We start from the raw sequence: 12,598 nt of genomic DNA, 5'->3' as shown, positions 1-12,598 counted from the left end.
CATTCCTTACGTAAGACCGGGGTATATACTGTTTAAAGCCGGGCTCTACGTGCCGAGCGACGTGGAGCATCGTCGTGCGGGACACGATATTATAGCCGGCGGGTAGAGCTCTCAGCTCTCACGAGACGAGAGGGTACGTTAAGATCGCGGATTCGCGAGCGAGCGCGCGAGGCTCTCTGGAGCCTGGAGCCGCTACACAATTCCCCCGAATATGATGGACCGTGATGACACGCGCTCGGTGAAAGGTGCCGAGAGCGAGAGATTAGTACGTAGTACACGGTACGGCGCGGTATGTCCCGTCCATTTTCGCCGTATTCACGGGGCACAAGACCGAATCGAAGGAGATGCTAACCCTAGTAATGTAGCGAATTATCATACGATTACATCGACCGGTCGTACATCGCGTTACGTCAGCCTGACAAACGCATTTTGGATAAAAAGACACATCGCTCATCTCGACGAAACACGCGCGCGTTTTAACAGATACATTCTTGTACTTACACGATACTCACGATCGATTAAATATATTAATGTGTAATTAAGGTAATAATTATAAATTTATCAGTAATTGCTTTCATCTTTTAACTACCATTTCGTTTCTCCCCTTCTCCGTAAAGTAACGACGCGACGTATTTTAAAGCGCGTGTTTCTTGTGACAGCAATTAATTAACCGATCGTTATATTGGTTGTAATTAGTTGTAATCCTTGAAATTGCTATCTAATTTCTGATCAATCTACTTATCACTCGCATTTTATAAATAGATGTATATACATTCATTGAAAAATACAGAAATATGTCTCGCGGAGTATAATGTCCATTTTTTACCAATGCAGATTAACTTTGAAGATTGCCGAGATTAAAGTCAATCTACATTGATGGAAATGGACATAAGAGATATACATTTCTTGGACGCACAATCAATGAAATCGGGCGAAATATATAATTTTATTTCGTTGTTCTCTGTCTTGTTTTTCTTCCCTTCTCAATAAACAAGACAACGGTCTATTTTTATGATGATAATTAATTTAATCGTTACAGCTGTAATCTTTGAAATCTCTATCTAACTTCTGATTGATCTGATCATCGCTGTCAACGATGTATCACAACGATCGTAATGAAAAATGGTGGTAATTAAGGCACTGCCGGTTTCGCGCGGATATGACAAAATGATCATCCGTGGAGTAGCATAATCACGTAATAACAAATAGATGACGGTTGCACCACACGCACATACCGCAAGCAACATTAAAGCGTATAGCTTATGAGCCATCTCCTTCCTTATTAGATCCTCGCTCAATATTTCATTAATTGATCGCGAGCTTCGAAATAATACGGTTTCGTAACCGTACTGCCGTAGACCGCGTTACGAAATATTGCGAGAGACATAATGAATAACGCCAAAGTAGCGCGTACATACGAGACCGTCGCCGTCGCACTGCGGCAGAGATACCTGTATATTCTGGCTTTCTCAGACTCACGCTACTGTCTAATCTATCTCCATAATCTAGCAGACCCTAATGTAACTTTGGCGTAATCCGTTGTACTCCGGTGCGCTCTCCTCTTTGCTCTCGCGTGTCGACGCGACACGCCTTGGCTAGCTCCGCTCTACTTTAGAATTTTTATAAATAGATATTTACAATAACGTTTCTTCCAACTAACTTTTCACACCGTTAATAGCGTGACAAGGAAAAGTGTAGTGATAAGGTGGCGACTCGAGATGTCTAAAATCGCGTGTGCAAATCAGGTGTTTGCCGCACCTTTTTGTTTCGTTCACACTCTATATGTTTTAAGTTGCGAATCTCTCATTATCTCTTCCTTTAATTTTCTGATAGACATCACGGCAGCGGGATGCCGACGTCTTATCTTCTGCGTGTATCTCCGTCATCACTCGCACCGCATATTTGTCTATCCCGTCAACTATCGCTGTCATCTCGCACGCAATAAATTATTATTATTAGTATCATTATTATTAATCATTATATGCGCAATTTTCTTTAGCATTCTGAGTATTTTTTAAATAAGTAACGACCTTCTGGGCCTTCCCGTGCAAAAGGGAAAAAAGGACCGGAAGGGCCGGAGAAAGCCCTTTGCAGATATGCAAAGTCGCGCGTTTTCAGTTTTCGAATCTCATAAGGGAGAGTACACGAAGGATTGAAAATATGTGCAAAGTGCTGCGCACTTAAAAGGATCTCCACAAAATTCTTTTTACCGGCAAATAACTTCCGCGAGGTAATATATTTTGGCGCAAAGAGGGTTCTTCTCTCGGGAGAGCAATCGCAAGGTCGGCGTTACCGCATAGAGGACCTCGAGAGGACCTAGAGAGATTCGATAATGACTCGAGATCCGGCATTATTCGCGTAAACGTCCTTTCGTACATTACGTCACGACCAGCAGGCTAAGTAGGTGACCAGCGGGGACGAATCCGCGATGAGGGCTACGGGGGGACGAGGAGGCGAGGCGAGGCGAGTCGAGGAGGCGAAGACGCTACCGGGTGAAAGCATGGGTCATCGTAAAGGCCAGGCACCGGTGTATATCTAGGCCCGATATACGTACATACAACCGCATATCCCTAACTCGCAATTACACGCGCGCGCGCGCGCGAGTTAAGCTTAGTTTAGTTCGGTCGAAAGAGGAGCCATTTCCTTCTCGCTTTCCTTATTCTACGACGCGCTCGCGCGCGCGCATTTATTGCCACATTCGCATGCGAATCTTCGCGTGGTACGAGAACGATATCTGTACACATCTGGAATTATGCATTGCCAGATAACGCGGATGTTCCGCGAACGTATTTTGTTTCGTCGCGTCCTGCCGCAACGACGCGGGGATTTTCGATCTCGCTCGATTTGTATTTCGGTATCTTAATTTTACGCCGAGTATGATAGGAATTAGTGTCATAAAAATTGTATCACGTACAAGAAACATGTTTCGTGAAATATAAGCGTAAAATAATAAAAATATATGTTTTATGTATTAAGGCAAGATAATTGATAAACAAATATTTCACGAGACATTTTATATTTTATGTGAAAATAAAGTATAAAATATATCATGAATTATTGATATTTTGATGATTTATATATTTTTCTAATAAGCGAAATAATTAAAGAAATTGATTTATTTAAAAAAGTATATAAATTTAATAATATAAATAAAAAATATATATTTAAATATAATAAATAAACATTATATATATATATATATATATATATATATAATGTTATTCTTTGAATAAATATGTTATTTATATTGTATATTTTTAAAAAATAAATTTATATATTTAAAAAAATGTAAGGCATTCTTGTACTTACGAAAAAAATACGAAAAAAAACAGATCTATCGCATAGAGTGGCATAGACCTTTATATCACCCAATTTTTTCCTCTATCATTTTTCTCTATTTTAATCTTTTGTACAACACATATGCACACATGCGCGCGCCTACGTATGCATATGTTTCGCGATATACAAATAAATAATATAAACTCTTCATTTTACCAAATATGTTTCCTACAATTGACATAATTAATTACGCGCATAAATGTATTCGTGTAGTAAATCTGAAATCTTGATTTCGGATACAATACTTGTATACTTCGAGATCAAGTCGAAATTCGAACTTAACAAATTTAAAACGTATATAACCTCATTACCTCCAAATATTCTTGTCACATCAGGTTCCCTCAGTCTCGCACTCGCGAAGCGAATCTTAAAAGAATATGCCATTCAGTTAAAATGAAACGTATATCGTACGCATCGTAAACCTCGTAAACGCGATCGAGTGCCGAAGCAGAGACGAAGCCGAATTGTACTGCGAGCGCCATCCGACGTCGCGGTCCTCAGTCGCTCGAAACGGGCTTTCACCCTCCCCCCCCACAGACACCCCCCGCAGGGCCGCCAGTGGCGCTTCGCTCGTCCTAACGGGATTAGCCGTGCAGTGCCCTTCGGCCTGATACGGGAAATGAAATGGCGATCCGCGAGGTTGTTTGCAGCCAATTTTGAGTAAACACAGACTCGCGCGCGCACTCGCAACTCGTTGGTTAAATGTGCCCTGAAAGTGATGTGATGTCGACTGTGCGCGATGGCGAGCAAAGAGATGACCGGCCATCAGCAGCAGTTCGTTGAGGAAATCGATTACAATGAAATCGCAACGGAGCAGGTAGTTCCTCCCGCATCGTATTCTATTTTCCCTCGATCGTTGAAAGCGAACGCTCTCTCTCTCACCGGATGATTCTTACGTATATTTAACGTCGTCTCGATCGTTAATCCTTTACAGCCGAAGCCTGTTTTGTACTCCTATCATTCCTACGGAGCGTTCGATCTCGGTAGGATAACCTCAAAGGAGAGAGAGAACGATCAGTCGTACACAAGAGAATACAGGGGGTGATTTCGGCCGAACTTCTATTAACTTGATGAGCGATTAACTTTTTAAGACTTTAAGTAATACCTGTGATGTTAATACGAACATAATTATTAATTTCTCGTCGTTCGATACACGGTAAGAAAGATTAGATCAGAAAAGGTGAAACAGCTGGATGTTTTTTACTATTTACTTTGTTAATGATTCTGCCGATCAATTAATTGTCGATTCAATCAATCGGAGTTTGACCGAAGTCACCCATATGTAAAAAAGAACATACGGTTACATGACATTCTCTTTTGATATACAGTTTTGTTACCCGATGTTCTGATATATGAGATCAAAATGTTCAGCTAAGGACCTGAGCAGAATAGCTGACTTATAATTTTAAGACAGTGTTTTGTACTTTAAATCTTTGTTTATAGTAATGTACAATACTGTCTTGTGTCACACGTCTTGTACATATGCACGAAGTGTCAATAGTTGTAAGACTTGAGACACAAAACAGTATTGTGTTACTAAAAACAAAAATTTAAAGCATAAAACATTGTCTTAGAATTATAAGTCAGCTATGCTGTTCAGGCCCTAAGAGTGTTTGTATTTCGCTGACTTATCGTTGGTCTTTATTCGATCGTAGGTAGTTGGCAAGGGTTCCTTTGGAGTTGTGTGGAAAGGAAAGTGGAGAGGGCAGGATGTCGCCGTGAAACACATAAATTCGGAAGGAGAGAGAAAAGCCTTCACTGTGGAAGTTCGACAACTGTCCCGAGTCGCCCATCCTAATATTGTTAAATTATATGGGGCGTGTACCAAGAATCCGGTATGCCTGGTGATGGAATATGCCGAAGGTGGATCGTTATATAATGGTAATGCCCCTCGGAAAAAATTGTCTCATCTAATTTCGCAAACTGAATAAATCGTATTAAGATTTTACGTTTATACGTGCAGTGCTACATTGCAATCCTCAACCACATTACACTACCAGTCATGCTATGAGTTGGACTCTCCAGTGCGCGCGTGGTGTCGCCTATCTTCACAATATGAAGCCCAAACCGCTGATACACAGGTAAATATAACGTTAACGCGCTCTTGATGTCCTTTCATGTTCGAGAAACTGAATTGAGAAGTAAATTTGATGAATTTGTATTTGATTTTGTACAGAGACCTAAAGCCACCCAATCTGTTGTTAGTTATGGGTGGACAGATGCTTAAAATCTGTGACTTCGGCACAGCCTGTGACTTAAACACATATATGACTAATAATAAAGGCTCGGCCGCGTGGATGGCACCAGAAGTGTTTGAAGGATCTAGGTATACAGAGAAGTGCGATGTATTTAGTTGGGGTATCATTTTGTGGGAGGTTTTAACACGCAAAAAACCCTTTGATGATATTGGTGCTTCAGCCTATAGGATAATGTGGGCTGTTCATGTAGGACAAAGGCCTCCTTTAATAGAAGGATGCCCGAAACCAATTGAGGATCTTATGACTAGGTAAGAGATATGCGAAAGAACAGCGTGACTAATAACTTATCACATTAGTGTATAAATTCATCTATTGACTTACAAATCTAAGTCTACTATTTGTATACAGACTATTCATGAAATAAATTTCTAATATTTGTGGATGATGGTTTAAAAATCACGCAATTATAAAAAAATATGTGTACTTATTGAAATATATAAGATCTATCTCCTAATCTTATATTTGTTATTTTTCTCGATAGATGTTGGCAGAAAACACCTGAAGAAAGACCATCTATGGACGAGGTCGTGAGGATAATGACCAAGCTATCAGAATTTTTCAGCCGCCATTTAGAACCCGTTGAATATTCTATAAGTATGTACAATACATATTTATTTCATGATTAGTGCATAACACATAAACCATTTGCATATATATATATATATATATATATATATATATATATATATGGAGGGGTAAAAGTCATAGTGGTGTAAGTCAAATTTTTAAAAATATTTTTTTGTGTGCACAGATGCAATTTATATATTGTATGGATTGCATCTATGCACTCGAGAAAAAATTTAAAAAAATTTGACTTACACCACTATGACTTTTACCCCTCCATATATATATATACACGTGTCATATATGTATTGCAGGTAGTGAAGATGATATAGATGAAAACGAAACTTCGAGGGAAGATACACTAGATATAGTCAGTACGTTAGATTTTCGTATGAATGGTTCCGTCGCAAACGGCACCATTCGTACAATTCCAAAGCCCGTAGATAAAACTAACGAATGCTTCAATGAAGAGAATTCATCACCCTTTGCATTATCTCGTACAACGTCGGTCAACGACGGATCGACGAAATTCTCGCCGCGAGAAAATAATTTAGGATTTCAAGGAATACCTGACGAAGTTCCGGTATTGAATAACTTTCATGGTAGTGTGGACAGCAATTTAGGACACGTTAAATCATCGATTTCGCAAAATACAACGGCATGTGACGACAAGCTCGCCGCATTACAAGACAGAAACTGCAGTCTCGCTCCGTTGCATGTGGAATGCGATCCGGTTGGTAATTTTTTTGTTAGCGTGTATTTTGAATATTATTTTTGTATAATTTAGTTTATACATTTCTGTCTTTTACGTCTCACATATAACTTTTTCTCTTTGATTATTTCACATATCTCTTTGTTTATATTATTAAATTCATAATATCAAAAGTATGTAAATGTGTATTTGTCTGTATTAAAAATAATTTTTATAAATCTTATGTCATCTTGCAGAACGCTTGGGATTTGCAGAGCTCCTCTGACACATCTTATGTAATTCCAAATAACATGGCCGGATTAGACAAAGTGGTTCACAAAACAAAGAAAAATAACCAAAGTGAGTATTTTGAATTTGGTTTGCTTGTGTATGTAGATAAAAATGCAATTTTTACATAATGTTGAGCTATTAGTTAACATAGAATTATTTCATGAAAAAATATACTGAATAAAAAAAATTAGAAACTTTATGCTTAAATTCTAATTGTGCGTTATATTTTTGTTAAAAACTTTTATTTAATTTTGATCTATACTTGTATAAAGTATATTTTTCATTTTACTGAATCGATGTTCTGATTTCTGTTTTATTTTATTTTTTTTTTTTTTGTGCGCGATGCTCAAATATAGTACAGGATCGCTTTGATTTCGATTTATTCACGAACAAGCAGGAAGAGTTTCGTGAGGCTTGTACTTGAATATGCACTCGAGCCTTTCTCAGAACAAGTGACGAAAAAAGATCGCAAGGAGGCTGTGGCACCAAACTGGCTGTCTGTGCGAGACCTGTCTCTGTCGCGTTGAAGGCATATTGCCAGGAACATTAGCGCAAGAATTACCTGTTTATGCCTTATATGGCAATCGATGCATGAATTAACTGTACAATAATATTGCGTTATTGCCAGAAATATTGAACATATCAAAAAAGATTTATATTTATTTAACAGTATATAACAGTATTATATATAAATAATACTGTTAATAATAAATTTATAAATAATTATAAATTTATATTATATAATATAGATATAACATAAATAATTATATAATGCATATAATGTTATAGCACATATGGCATGTAAAATACTATAAATCACTGTATTTGCATTATAAATATCGATATAGGAAGTTCATCACAGGATTTTTGCGATATAGTAATCGACCAGTGATGATAAAGGAGATATTTTTTCTATCATTAACTTCTATCATTAATTCATCATATCTGATCGTTGGGCACAATTACGAAAAAGGCACGAAGTTAGCGTGACTAATATGTCGGATAATGCGAAACGAATGGACACAACGCCTCAGGCGAGCTGACACGAGCACGCATTTTGAGCTTACAGAGTAGCGCTTTGTGGTACACGAAGTATAAGATTATTTTCGGCCTAGAATACTAAGCACCGTGCGCTGACTCACCGGGCGCCTTCCTCGACCACGTCTTCGTCTCTCGTCTGCGTCGACTAACGCACATTGCTCATAATGCGTTTCTACGTACGCAATTCGTCGTAGTTATTAGCTCAACACGATAATTATTCTCTTTACGCAATCATCCGGGGAGGTATAACAATCGTTTAATATTACAATATTTTTCTGCCTTTGCCGAGCATATATTTATGTTAGTGTATAGATCTCTGGGTGCGCACATTTTGTTATAATTTTAAACATCTTGAACTTTACGCATAAAGCTTGTAAAAATTTACGTATGTACACTGCTGTATATAAGACATATGCTGTGTATAACAGAAAAAGTATCTCCTCGCACGGGATCATGTATTTTTGTATAGTGACCGTACAAATAATGTAATCGCGGTCAAATCTCGAGATACGATCGGACGGTGATCTGAGAAGGGACGGAGTTATGAGCTCGGCATGCTATATTCATCGAGGGTTCGTCGATCGGCGGAGTTCGCCGGTGATGTACCCTGGCAAAGGGCCCGTGTAGCCGCAATAGCAGCCGCGATGTGCGCGTGCACTAAATTTAACTGACGACTAATCGTTAGGACGTGTGACTCGCTTTTGATTGGCACGACGAAGAAGAGGACGACCATCGCGCCAACGGCCAAGGGAAGCGCGAGGAAGAGAGAAGAATTGTGGAAACGAGCAAAAGAAACGTTGAGGAAAAAGAGAAAGAAGATAAGGCAATACGCGCAAAAGAATAGAGGAAGATGACGAAGATGACCGCAAGATGAATAAAAAAAAATATCAAGCATGAAATTCTCTCGAGGATGAATCAAGCTGCGGAGAGCGCGGTTTTGTTCTTGGCTCGCATATACGCTCCGCGACGTTCCTCGACGAAGTCTCAGGGTGGGGGGTATTTAGAAGCAGGTGTGGCTGAGTCAGCATCCCCAATATAGACGTACGTTTGTTTAGTAGAGAGCCGACTCCCTACGGAGGAGCACCTCCCGCCGATCGCAGGTCGCCAAGCGCGCAATACGAGCTCGATTTTATCGAGGGCACATCGACCGATCCGACCGGGAATTGATTGATATATATCTTTTTAACACGGCCGCACATTCCCGGATCATTCCACTGAACAATCGAGTTAGCGATACCGTCGTGAGATTACCGAGGGTCCAGCCGTCCCAGTGAGATTCCTGATATATCGCTATCGCCGCGCTGCAATTCTCTATCACGCTGTCTGCGTGGCTGCCACTTTACTACTTAGGACGGGGACCCGAATCTGATAGCGAAGAACCGAACAAAGGAATTATGCCGACGGGATCAGCCACGTTGTCGGAGGATAATCGTGGACGTTAATCGTCATCGTCGAAGTAACTGCGGCTCGCGCGAGAGCGGCGGCTGCTAGATGATCGACATGTGCGACGACTACCCGGAGATCGTCGGCACCGACACTCTCAAACGCTGCTGGGTCCTACTGCGTTAGTACATGCTCATCAGATTCTCTAGGCGAAACCGGTGCTCGAAGCATATTTAGAATTTAAGAGGAATTACGTTTACGGATGACTAGTAAGACTGGAAGCGCGCGCAGATTTGTTAAAGCGATGCTGGGTCTAAAACCTTCACGAGCGAGTCATTTGTCAGTGCAAACATGCAATCTTATAATATTCTGGAAACTTAGGCTTGCTTAGGCTTACGCTTGTATATTTAGGGCTGTACTCTTAATGATACGTATTTCGTTGCAGCCGAATACGATGATAGTCTCGCGATTATCAACATCCGTAATAAAATCTTGGGATGTCATAGGTAGCAGCACCACGAGCGAAGACTTGGGCAACGTTTGCCGCCTACTGGATGCCGACCTGAGGCCTCTCACGCCCGACGACACGTGCAAACTCTCGCGAGAGATCTTCGAGGAGCACAAGCAGATAGCTGAGGAATACCTTAAGGTCCAAACGGAGATAGCGTTGTTAAGCCAGCACAAGAACGAGATGCTGAAGAATCTGAGCGTCGACAGTCTCCGGCAGCAGCAGGAGCTACGGAAGCTGGAAGACGAAAAGGTTTCTCCTTTTTATTCCTCTTTGCATAAATTTCGCACTCGCTTGCAGCGTTGGAGCCGATGGATGATTTCTTGTTGATGATAATGTAACTCTTAAAATATCCTTGAGCTTAAAAAGGCTTCAAACATCGATAATTATTGCAATTGATGATTATTGCGATGACTTTCAGGAATCCCTGCTGAAACTGTGTCGCAATCTGACGCGGCAATTGCAGATCATGAAGGATCAGAGGGGGGCGTTGACGAGTGCCGCTGCCGCGTCGACGATAGGGCCCGCCGTTTCGGGAAACAACGGCTGGGTGGTGGTACCTCACCGTCAAGACCCATCGAGGCTCTCTTGAGATGCTGCGACTTGACGTGTTTCAAAGGTCTCGACGATAAGTGTACTTACGCTACGTTGCACGGTCCCGACGACTAGTCGGTGATGCGCAACGCGGATGGAATTACCTTGAGATTCCAATCCAATTTCGTACGAATGTAAATCAACACCGCGTCGCTTACTAGAGTATGTGAATCAGAGTGGTCGCCCATAGCGGAAGATCATTTCCGATCTTATCAAAACTCGCTATCTATCCACGCGCGGTAACCGTACAATTGACTTCCGATTTTTCGACATGAAAAGCGCAATTTCAAGTACGCACTTACAGATACGCCTTCCGTTAGTTTTTTTTTCCCCCACAGTCACATCTTTTGTCTTATTCTCGTTTGCGGCACGAGTTGAATTAATACAAGATATACAATCAATACAAGAGAGTAAAACAAACACACACACTCACACTTTCAAACGCAAGTGCGGCAATATCATTAAGAATGTTAGAGAATATAGAATATGGAAGATTTTTTTGATTGCATAGCCTCGAAGGCATTGTTAATAATGAATTGCAATCTAGTCCTTTCGATTCATCGAGTCATTCGTTTACACTTTGACATATAATATGTATGTATATTGTGTGATGTAATATGCAGCTTTTAGTATTTAAACTATTGTCTATCGATGGAAAGTATTTTATGCGCTTATTTCTATATGTGATATTCGCAGTATACAGTATACATACAGTATTTGCAGTATAGGAATGTCTCAGACTTATCATGATGTCCATTAATAGCAGATTCCTGAGATCATTTTGAAATGAAAATCCGAAGTTGTCTGAAATTTGCGTGCTCATGCATGGCATATCGCACAGTAGTGAAGATATTTTCAAGTATCAATCTCGAAATGGATATAGGTCTGCATCCTTTCATTACTGTATGATATACTGTATATTCGACCGTGTCTGATTGAATTAATCATGTGTCAAAAACACAATCCACATCCTGTTGCTACTTTTAGTTAATTATGCAAGAGATTAAAAATTTTTTTTAATTTCTCGCTTTGCTAATATGTGGTTATCTATGTAAATAACTATTTTACGACTCGCTTGCGAGCTTGACTTCTCTGTAATGACAGATCTAACGAAGTAACATTACTCAAGTCAGTGCACTAATCATGATATATACAGGAGCATACTAGTGTTTCCATTTGAATTTGACGAATTAAATGCAAGGCAAATATAATATTTGGAATAAATACGCGCGAGGCGTGTATTAAAAAGATTTTAAACGATATTAAGCGCATGAAGCGCTTGTTAGAATTAAAATAAGTACGGGAAAATGCGCATATGTCGATAGCGGTTACAACGGATTGTCTTTTCGTAGAAAATGATATTGGAAATGATAAAGTTTCGCGCGTGTTAACGATTGGCGGCGACTGCAGCTCGCAGCTAACGTTCTCATTTCTGTTCCTATGTTAAGTATAATGTAACGAGAGCCTGAAATTATCTTCGTGAATTACCTTGACAGCGATAACAAACAATCAAATAATTATACGCTCTGCGAAAATTCTCGATAGGTTCTCTCTTGAGAATCGCTAATGAAATCGTTGTTTAAATATGTGAAAATGTAATATAGAATTGTAAATATATCTCTGAAAGCTGCCGTGAGATTTACTAACGTGTTCAAGATCTTTTATTATGTATTCCCGGCACGGAGACGCTAGCGCTAGTAAAGTTAGAAGAACGTCTCGTATGAACATATGCTATTGATAGGTCATTTACAAGATCGATGAAAGACTAATGGCTTAATAGCGGCGAACTTGTTATACGGGAAACTATGGAAAATCTAGTCTGTCGTGCATCGAATCCGCTTTTTTTGCAATCAGCGGGTTAATCTATTGTTGAATCTATTGCTGTACATTGCTATATCCGTGCGTATCGTAACGATCTGGCGCAGATCC

The 12,598-nt window shown here is 39.9% G+C and overlaps 1 protein-coding gene across 2 annotated transcripts; it reads left to right on the top strand.

The window, feature by feature from the left end:
* Window positions 1-3,891: 3,891 nt before the first annotated feature.
* Window positions 3,892-12,311, top strand: LOC139811130 (mitogen-activated protein kinase kinase kinase 7). Of its 2 annotated transcripts, none has more exons than XR_011731556.1 (9): window positions 3,892-4,156; window positions 4,995-5,220; window positions 5,303-5,420; window positions 5,516-5,845; window positions 6,079-6,191; window positions 6,476-6,894; window positions 7,110-7,212; window positions 7,500-9,748; window positions 10,078-10,219. XR_011731556.1 is itself a non-coding variant. In XM_071775221.1 (9 exons), exons 1-9 carry the CDS (start codon window positions 4,079-4,081, stop codon window positions 10,665-10,667), a joined length of 1,812 nt encoding a protein of 603 aa, XP_071631322.1. In that variant the 5' UTR covers window positions 3,908-4,078; the 3' UTR covers window positions 10,668-12,311. The 2 variants fall into 2 exon arrangements, 1 of the variants encoding a protein (XP_071631322.1); XM_071775221.1 differs by lacking the exon at window positions 7,500-9,748 and adding an exon at window positions 10,497-12,311 and having other exon boundaries at window positions 3,908-4,156; window positions 10,074-10,327.
* Window positions 12,312-12,598: the final 287 nt, after the last annotated feature.

This window comes from Temnothorax longispinosus, chromosome 4 (assembly GCF_030848805.1).
Source record: "Temnothorax longispinosus isolate EJ_2023e chromosome 4, Tlon_JGU_v1, whole genome shotgun sequence".
NCBI classification, from domain to species: domain Eukaryota; kingdom Metazoa; phylum Arthropoda; class Insecta; order Hymenoptera; family Formicidae; genus Temnothorax; species Temnothorax longispinosus.
Note: the sequence above shows the minus strand (reverse complement) of the source record. Positions and strands in the feature narration are given on the sequence as shown.